This window comes from Rhagoletis pomonella, unplaced genomic scaffold (assembly GCF_013731165.1).
Source record: "Rhagoletis pomonella isolate Grant_MI unplaced genomic scaffold, Rhpom_1.0 Rhpom_scaffold_00004, whole genome shotgun sequence".
Taxonomy (NCBI): Eukaryota; Metazoa; Arthropoda; class Insecta; order Diptera; family Tephritidae; genus Rhagoletis; species Rhagoletis pomonella.
Window position 1 is genome coordinate 81,715,794 of NW_023458558.1, and position 10,596 is coordinate 81,726,389.

The following is a 10,596-nucleotide window of genomic DNA, read 5'->3' on the forward strand; positions in this document are numbered from 1 at the left end:
ACCAACTGGTCCCACGAACTAGTTACCAACTGGTCCCAAAGTGGCTACCAACTGGTCCACCTATACCTCAATTGGTCCACAAGTCACTTCACTTACAAAGCATTCGATTTAGTTGACAATAGTCAAACTAATTTTATTTAAAGAAATGGTGTGTCGTCTATTTCCGGTGTAGCAAACGTAGTACATAGGGCGACATCTAGATGTCATCTACCTCGCCCTATTCACTATGCTTTTTTATAGGAGCTTTTCAAAGCTTTGCTTTGGTGTCGGACACACAACATTGAAAGCTTCTGGATCCACAACATTGAAAGTTTCTGGAACACAACATTGCAAGTTGATAAAAGCGTTGTAAAAATACACCTCGTACTTAAATATAAATTTATTGCTTTGTTTTTTTTTTAGTTTTTTATGCTGATTTTTTTTATCAAAAAGTACAGGTCTTCAGTAGCATTATTTCAAACTAAAACATAATAATGTGGTTGAGCGAAAATTTGCAAATAAATTTAATTTCTTGTAATAGATAAATGAACACTACATTTTTTGGGTACAAAATATGTCCGCGATGAACATTCTGCAGTTATGCAAAGGCATTTCATCTCATGTATCTACATATTTAAGTATACAGGGCCGGATCGTGAGCTCGATTTTGGGAGGGGAAATAAGAATCAAAAATTTTGTACGCCCAAGTATGATAGACATTTTATTTTATTATATTATATATTGTTTATAATTAATTTATATTTTTACAAATCATATGTTTTTGAGAAAAATACACCTTACTAATTTTAAAATTTCAAAATTAAATTTCTCGACTGAAAAATAAGATATTAGAGCTAACTCGAAAAAACAAATGACTTTTAGTGCTATTCAAGACCTTTAATTTAAGCCACGGTAGAAGTCTCTAGGCCCTTTGAGAGCTAAATTATTACGATTCTAAAGTTAAACTTCGATATTTCATTCGACATTTTACGCAATTTTTTTTCTAATTTCGGAGTAAAAACTTGTACCGCAGTTTCGAAGTTTGGTTTAAAATTGGTATAACTTGGCTCTCAGAGGGCCTAGAGGCCCTCTACCTTGGCTCAAATTAAAGGTCTTGAATTGCACTTATTGTTTGAGGGATTTTTGAGGGGAAAATTGAGTGAAGGATGCACAGCTGCATGTAAATAGAAAAAATGCAATAAATAATGCATTTTTTAAATTAAGGTGTTCAAATTTTTCTTCGAATTTTGAACAGTGGAATCGTGTTGCTCGTCTCAAAATCTATAATACTAGTATAATAAAAAAATACATAAATTTTTTGTTTTGAAATAAATCCCGCGTATTTTGCATGTTTCTTTTCGAAGAAAACTACTTCTTACCAATGTTTTTTAATGTCAAGGGGTAATTGTGGCTCAGTGGCCACAATTGAAAGGGATTTACTTTAGCTTTCAAAACCATTTTGTTTCGTATCAAAATGCTGCTTCTGTCGAAAGCGCTACGACTAATTCGGGTGCAGTGTTCCAAAATCACACTGTGCGGCTTGTGAAAGGACAAGAGATGTATTTTAGTATGCTGCGCATATTTTTCAGATATGAGTTCAGCGACAAAATGTATAAGAAATGGCCAATTTCGTATCAGAAAAAAATTTCAATTAGCACGAAATTGTTATGGAAGTAGAATTACAATACCAAGAGTGTAATTGAAATTCTTAACTAAACTCGGATTTCTCGACCGACTCGGATTTGGGAGGGGAAATTTCCCCTATTTACCGACACCGACGAAACTCTGGTTATCTTCAGGAGACTTTCAATAATAATACCCAATTGCGTATTTAAACATTTTTTAATACTAACGATTTTTATTGGTCCCCCATTGAATTTTTCAGGGTTTTTGGCGGACCTGTAAATTATAGTTGCGATGAAAAATTGGCTAAATAAAAAATTTAGTATTATTATTGGGAATCTGCTGCAGAGAAACAGGGTTATCCGATTGAAAAATATTTACTTTTAAGAATTCTATACCATTTATACGAAAAGTTGTTTTTTCCCCATACAAAATACATGAAAAACTTTGGGCGCTTTGAGCGACCTCTAAATATTTTTTGATTTTAAAATAAAAAAATAGGGGTATATTTTTTCGGCATAGAACAATCCCAGGGGGTGAGAGCATAAAAATTCCGACTTTACTTTTCACGCGTATTTTTGGACCACCCTAATGTACATACATGTCAATGCAATAAGGTGTACCTACACAAACAGAGCCAGCGTTCGCCGCCAATGACTTATTTGTCGTGAAACGTAGTAAATATAAAAGCTGAAATTTCAAACGGACTGGAACCGGCCGAGCACACGAACTGACCATTCAATCATCAGAGGGGCAAGAACACCGTTAACCATCCTCTCCCCAACTAACAATCTGACCATTGTGTCAGAACCCAAGCAGCATGAAATCACGTTCTTCTGTTGCTTGTTTTGAGATTTAATCTCGTAAAGAGGCATAAACAAACAGAAAGAAGAAATGCTCAAAAAAGGCATACAAAATGGTTAATATTTGGCTCCCACTGTAGAAAATACAATATACATAAATATTTTTTCGCGTTTGCAGTGTGTTGCCTTCCCTGTAAACCGATCCCCACTACATACAAATGTATGTATGTAATATGTCCATATGTTTGCCGGTTGGTATCCACTTTCCATTAGCGCAGCCCAATGTTGCGCCCCATTGCGCCTGTAGCCAGGCTTCGAATTACATAAACACAACAAATCGAAAACTACAAAAAACAAAACGCAAGCGACAACAGAACGGTAGACAGAGGGTGAGCCTCAGTAGCGGAGAGGTGCAAAACACCGAAGTTCATGTAGATGGGCGGCGGAGGTACAGAAGGTGGATCCACAAACAGCAGATTTTAAGTGCGGATTTTATTTGTTTTTCGGCTGTGTTTTATTGCATCAGTACAAAGGAACGACAACTGAGGAGCATAATTTGAAGGCTATTGCCGTCACAACAAACCAAAAACAATAGGTTGGTGAGCTCGTAAAAGTGCAGCAACAATTGTAATTGCTGCAATCAACAACAAAGCTACATTGCGGCATAGCCATCAACAGCTACTGTTCCACGTCGGCGACTCAAATGCGAATTCGCCAATGTGGCAGGCATATTTCACAGTTGCGCGATGTTACGATTGCTGCAAATGAGCCATGTGGCAGGGCGTTGATGTTGCCACTGATTGTTGCGATCGTTTTAGTTCTTGCTTTTTAATTTAAACGTAAAAGTGACGAAACAAAGTTTGAGAGTTTTATGTAGACTAAAAAAGTAATGCATAAGGTAATATTTCCTTGTAGTACAATATTATTCAAGCGTACACATGCATACATACATGTATGTATGTAATTGAAAATTCAGCGTACTAAAGATAAAATTGTGTGCTCATTTTTTGTGTACTTAAATAATTTAATGTACTTCGTGGAAGTCCTTTATAACAGTTATCTCACATAAATTGAACGAACTCGGGGTTCTAAATCTTTACGCCCTTAACTAAAAAAAACTCAGAAGGGTTTAATATCTTTAACAGACAGAAGGTAAAAAACAATAAAAAAGTAAATGCTTTCTAGTCAAATATGTGTATAATATCTATGTACATATGTATGTTCAAAAATACATATGTACCTGCGAATAGTTTTTTCGTTTTCAAGGACAATGTTTCTGGTAAAGGAGGTATGTATGTACATGCGCATCCTCACGCGGTATTCGTAATATTTGTGAATAGCGCTAGAGGACAATGGTAAAAAATCAACGCCTTAATCACCACACTTACTAAAATTTTTTGAAGCATTGTTTTTAACTTTTTCAACGAAAATTCATACACAGGAATAGAAAATGTGGGTACTTACCATTAAAATCTGCGCAGACGACTCGCTCAAAGGGGCTTCCCATCCAATCTAAAAAACGAAAGAAAAACACATTAAGCCTTTAATATTTTAACGCATACAGTGAATATACTTAGCCTAAAATTTCTTCAGTGACCTTGGCCAAAAAGGACATATGTAGCTAGGCTATGTCACTTCACAGCTACTGCCATACAAACATATGAATGTATGTGCATCAAGCGTCTCCCAACAAAAAAAAAGTTAATGAATTTCCCTGCGGCGGTTATTACAATGTTAACTTCACCAATGTCTTTTAAACTTCTGACCTTCGCGGGCTCATTCCTATGGGCGTCATAGTTATAATGAATTAAAGGATACATACATTTATGTATGTATGTATATATATATGTATTTATGAACGTGCCTTAAGCATACCTATGTGGCGGTCGCTGTGGTGTACACGTTAGAAGTGCACACTACCATTCCGCAGAGCCTGGTATCGAGCCCAGTTTCGGACTAACATCAAAAACAAAAGAAAAAAATCATTGTTTTCTAATATCGGCCACCTCGGCAGGCCGATTGTATTTCTGACATGAAAACCAGCTACTCATAAAAAACCAATCGCCGCTCGGAGTTGGTGTAAAACTATAGGTCCCTCCCCTTTGCGAGATAACATCAAGGCGCACACCACAAATCGGAGGAGAAACACTAACATATTGTGTAAGCGCCAATCTATTATTATTATTAAGTTTTTTCGCTTTCAACTTATAGCGACAGCGATGAACGACGTATAAGCATAAACACATGTGCTTTGGAAATGTACTGTCATAAGTACAAATTTGTTAAAGCGTTAACCCATTAACTACAAAATTTACCTTGAGGAAATGCTGGCTACAAAAAATGATAAGAATAAAGGTAAAGTCAGTATCAAAATAAAGGTGACGTAGTATTATTATTATTGTGTTTGAATGTGCATCATTCTTTTTCTTAGAAAAATTGGTTATTAGCGTCCTTAAATTTAAAAATATTGAAGTTTCAAGCATTTCTGAAATTTACCGTTATATGAAAAGCGGCCTAAATTTTAGTCCGATTTCAATAATTTTCAACGCTTTGCTTTTATGTGGCAAGCACAGTAACCACACCGAGGTTGGTAGAAATTGGTAGAACGGTTACCGAGATACATATATGTGATCATAAGTGGGCGGTGCCACTCCCATTTTACAAAATTTTATCATAAGCTTATTTCCTGGTAAAGAATTGTTACAAGCATCAATTTTGAATAAGTTATCTTTTATATTTACTGATTTATCAAAGATTTCGTATTTCTCCAAATTACCGTTATATGGGATGTGGGGGTGGTTATTGTCCGATTTAAAAAAACTTTCGGCCATTTGGTATGCTGTAGCAAGGCTAACAACTTTGCCAAGCTTGGAAGCAATTGGTGCAGCGGTTACCAAGATAATCATAAGTGGGCGTGGCTACTTTCATTTTCCAAAAACTTATAATATTCTTATTTTTCGTCCAAAAATTATTGTAAATGTCAAATTTGAGTAAATAATCTTCAGCAGTTACTAAAATATCGCAGTTTTCGTATTTCTGAAAATTACCGTTATATGGAAGGCAGGCGTGGTTATTGTCCGATTTTGCCCATTTTCAATACCATCCGTCCTACGCCTAAAAGAAGTGCACGTACAAAGTTTCGTTAAGATATCTCAATTTTTAATCGAGTTATCGTGTGCACAGACGGACGGACGGACAGACAGTCACCGCTTAATCGATTCCTCTTTTTATTCTGATCATTTATGTATACATTTGTTTATATCTATCTCGATTCGTTTTGCCTGTTACAAACAACCGTTCTGTGAACAAAGTTATAATACTCTTGTGCACAAGTGCGCTCGGGTATAAAAAATATACACAGCATGGTGACATGGAATTTTCGCAGGACAAAAACATATACTAACAAATTTTACACACAATGCCAGTAAGAACTACAACAAATGTACAGCACATACTTCATTTTGGCATTAAGAACCACTGTTGTGAAAATCAAGCTCCTCTGTTAGCAGCACCTTTTATGAATTCGCCAAGCTTCATCCTATATGCGTACGAACTCTTTAGTATTGTTTCTTTTAAAAAAAATCTAATAACTTCAACCATTTTCCTATGTAAAATCTACAACTATTAATTTTTTCGAAGTCCGTGCACTGTTTGTAAGTCATAATTCTATTTAAGATATATATGAAATTTATACACATAGCTCAAATTTAGGGGATGAAATATTAAAACCAGATTTTTAAAGCCGGTAATATGAAGCATACGATAGAAGAATGTAGATTTAGGACACTTTTTAAACAAGTTGCAGGCCCCTAAAAAATAGTTTTATTATAAAATCCTTTATATATGAAATAAATCAGGGTATCAAATTTAAAACACTGCGTGGCTCGGAAAACTATCTGCTATTAAATGAATATAGTTCATTTTCGAAAATAGTTATTTACTGTAGCGCTCATATCTTCGATATTACCTAACCTAAGACATTATTATTTTTGAACAGATAATTAAATGCTATTATTTTTTCGGTGGAAGGGGTTTCTACATAGCTGGTCCCAGACCGAGCGCACAACCTATTGCTGGAAAGGGGTGGTTTCTTAATCGAATACATGTTTATATTGCGAGGCGCTTGCTTCAAGGCGAGGACGTAAGGGTCGAGATTGAGACGAGAATTTCGTCTACTTGGGAACCAGCATTTACGCATTTACACAGCATCGAAATCCAACGCAGAATCACTCTTGCCAATAAGTGCTAATTTGAACTGGGTAGGCAATTCATGCTCGTGTTGGTATGTATATGGCGCAGAAGCATGGAAAATGACGCCTGTTGGAGTATTCGAGAGGAAGATTTTGCGGAAGATATTGGTGACGGGCGAGTACCGCAGACGATGAGCTGTACAGCGATGTACAGCGGCTCCGCTGGCTTGGCCATGTTGTTCGAAAGGACACCAACGCTCCAGTATTCGACTCGGTACCCGCTGGTGGTAGCAGAGGAAGAGCGAGGCCTTCACTGCGATGGAAAGACCAAGTGGAGAAGGACTCCGCTTCACTTGACTTCTCCAATTGGTGTTAATTGGCACAGAAAAATCGTTTAGATCGTTACAGCCGCGAATAAGAATAAGCAGAATTAGATGCGAATATGCGAATATGTAAATGCGGGAGTTATTATTTGAACTTCGTGGTCGAGCAAATTCTTTATATACTGTAGGTTGTATCTTTTTTTTTTAATACGCAGTCTCAAATAAGATTTTTGGGTCGATTACGGATAGCAACGCAACCACGGTTCGGTTACCAGCTGGCAACGCAACTGGAAAGAAAATTTGTATTACGAATGCCAACTATCGTCAGTTGCTGTAGAGTTATTGATAATCAAAATTTGACAGATAGACAACCAGCAAGTGGCCGTAAACAAGCTGTGCGAGTAAAATTAAATTATTAAAATAATGAAAGAAGAAGAAGGAAAAGACAGCAAAATAGCTAAGTTCATCTCGTTTATTTGTTTAAGAGGAAGCGAAGTACATGAACGCGGCCTCAATCAGGCGAAATTTAAAGGATAATTCCAATCCTCTAGATCTACCGCGTGCACTGTAAGCAAAAGTTAATACTTTCAAGGTTTTTATTTTATATCGTTTTGTGTTCATTTTCAAAGCATATTGATAACTTCCAAAAGAAGCTGTAGTATAATTGGTTAATAAACAGATGAACCACTTCGTTCAACTTCAATGCCTCCGCTCATAAAAGCTTGCGCACCTCTTCGATTTTTCGCAGAAGGAAGTGCCACAGCAATGACTTCAATTTGGAAAACTTGGTGTGGTTGGAGATGCTTCAGTTGATAAAGGAAAAAATTTGCAATGAGTGGTCGCTATTGTTTCGCCAAAAGGGCATACTCCACGGGAACTAAAATGTTAAGTTATTTTCACCATATTCTGTAACAGCAAACTGCATTGCAAAATGTTAATATCATTGAAATTATTAAAAAGTAAAATATATGACACACTTTTCAATTTTCGCTCCTAAATACGCTCCAAAAACATTCCCAGCAACCACAAAAATGTTGTCGCCTGTATACACACTTTGTAGCAACTCCAGTTGTCAGTTGAAAGTTGCCAGTTGCCATGTGAAATATCGTTTTGGCAACTAGCAACACAACTGAAGTTCGATTGCTATCGATAATCGACCCATTTATTTTCTTACAAGAAAAAGTTGCGAAAAAACGTTGTAAAGCTGAAGCTTGCTTAAATAAAATTTTTTTCCAATTTATACTGGATGGGTATTCTACCGAAATCCGCAATAAAATTGCAAAAATTTTGCTAAAACACGTTTTAAACAACTTGCTAGCTATTTATACATATACATTAGAGTGGTTCATAAAAACACTCTTTTTGGAAATTCATAAACGCTAAATCAGAATATTGTTATTTGTGTAAAAAAAGAGACACGTATTTTTTTTATTTTGAAAAAAAAGTTTTCTTAGAGGTCGCGCTGGTCGGTTTTTTATAAAAACGCTGATGTTCTTAATTTTGTTATTTTCTTGACATGTTAAAATGCAGCTGAAAATGTGGTTTTTACATATAATTACTCTGGTAGTATTGGGGAACTTTCCCTTAATTACACACCTGTCTTGGACAATTAGAATGGGTCTAGTTTCCGAAAATATGCTCTCGAAAAGACACTAGTAAAATTAAAACGTTGATACTGAACGATTTACGCATTGTCATGGGTTGGAAATTGTTACCAGGGGGTTTCTGGGGTTGCAAATTAGGAATCTGAAGTAAGTTTTTCGAAATTCAAAATGGCGGATCCAAAATGGCGGTCAATTTTTTTTTAAATGACTGGATTTGATCAAAACACGGCACTCGAGAGTCCTTGGGGTCGCCGATTACGAACCTGAAGTAGATTTTTTTAAAATCAAAATAGCGGACACAATATGGCGACCGAATAAAAAAAAAGTACTAAAATTAAAACATTGATACTGAACGTTTTAAGCATTGTCAAGGGTTGTTAAAACACGTTTGCAGTGGGTTTCTGGGGTTGCTGATTACGAATCTGATGTCAGATTTTCAAAATTCAAAATGGTGGATCAAAAATGGCGACCAACTTTAAAAAAATGATTGGATTTGTTTGAAACCTTTAACCGCCATTTTGAATTTTGAAAATCTGACATCAGATTCGTAATCAGCAACCCCAGAAACCCCCTGGTAACAAGTTCCAACCCATGACAATGCGTAAATCGCTCAGTATCAACGTTTTAATTTTAGTACTTTTTTTTTAATTTGATCGCCATATTGGATCCGCCATATTGAATTTAAAAATGTTGACTTCAGATTCGTAATCGGCGACCACAAAAACTCTTGAGTGCCGTGTTTCGATCAAATCCAATCATTTAAAAAAAATTTACCGCCATTTTGGATCCGCCATTTTGAATTTCGAAAATCTGACTACAGATTCCCAATTAGCAACCCCAGAGACCCCCTGGTAACAAGTTCCAACCCATGATAATGCGTAAATCGTTCAGTATCAACGTTTTAATTTTACTAGTCTCTTTTCGAGAGCATATTTTCGGGCACTAGGCCCATTCTAACTGTCCAAAACAGGTATGTAATTAAGGGAATGTTCCCCAATAATACCAGAGTAATTATATGTAAAAAACAAATTTTTAGCTGCATTTTAACATGTCAAGATAATAAAAATATTGAGAACATAAGCATTTTTATAAAAAACATATTTTCCTTTTTTTATCACAAATAACAATAATTTGAGGTAGCGGTTATGAATTTCAAAAAAAAAAATGTTTGAACCACTCTAATATACATGTAATAACCTTTTAAGGATTTTAGCTATTGGGTATGGGAACACGAAATGTCACAATCTGCTTGATTGTCAGATAGTAAATATGATGACGAAAAGTGACAATGGAAACACCCATAATGGAGTTACATGCATATGCCAAAATTCTAAATAAAAACTGCCACAATAACAAACTATTGACGGAGAATAGTAGGGCGTAAGGCCTATGATTTTTAATAAAAGTAATCTTATCAGTCCTGCAAATTTTCACCAGAAACAATGATCGCCTTTATTGAGTGAGATGAAATGCAAGCGTTTTTACTTTAAACTTATTCAAGTGGAATTGTGCACAATTACTAGTGTTGCCGGTAAATTATTTGTTGTAATGAATTTAAAAAATTAGCGCGAGAAGCAAAGACTGCATTTATTCAGACATTCTTGCATCACTCAAACGAAACAATAACGCTCAATGTATGTATGTATAATTGATGTCTGTCAAGAATGCCACTAAGACAAATAAACGTACATACAAACAGTGTACAAATATATGTACATTAGAGTGGCTCAAAAGTTTATTCCTCCAGCCAGTCCCCAGATCTGAAGAATATCAAAAATATAGAGACACCAATTTTTTTAGTTTGAAATCGAATAATATTTACCCACACCGCCGAGGCTTTGAATTTTCCCACGTATTTTACATGGGGAAAATACATTTTGTCGCAAAATTGCTACAAAATCGTTAAAAATAAATATTCAGAAGCCTTCAAAAAATAACACTATGACGCTTGTTTAAGTGAAAAATTTTACTAAGTGTGTTTTAATAACCGATAATCCTGTTGTACACAAAAATTAGTTATTTTATGTTTCTTCTTCTTATTTGGCGCTGTAACCGCCTAAGCGATTTTGGCCGA

At 35.6% G+C, this 10,596-nt stretch overlaps 1 protein-coding gene across 1 annotated transcript in view; it reads right to left on the minus strand.

The window, feature by feature from the left end:
• Positions 1-10,596, minus strand: part of LOC118738353 (homeobox protein abdominal-A-like) — a 209,776-nt gene that overhangs the window by 156,011 nt on the left and 43,169 nt on the right. The window contains exon 5 of the mRNA XM_036469275.1: positions 3,870-3,917. Within this exon, the coding sequence (XP_036325168.1) occupies positions 3,870-3,917 (48 nt within the window). The remainder of the gene's footprint in view (positions 1-3,869; positions 3,918-10,596) is intronic.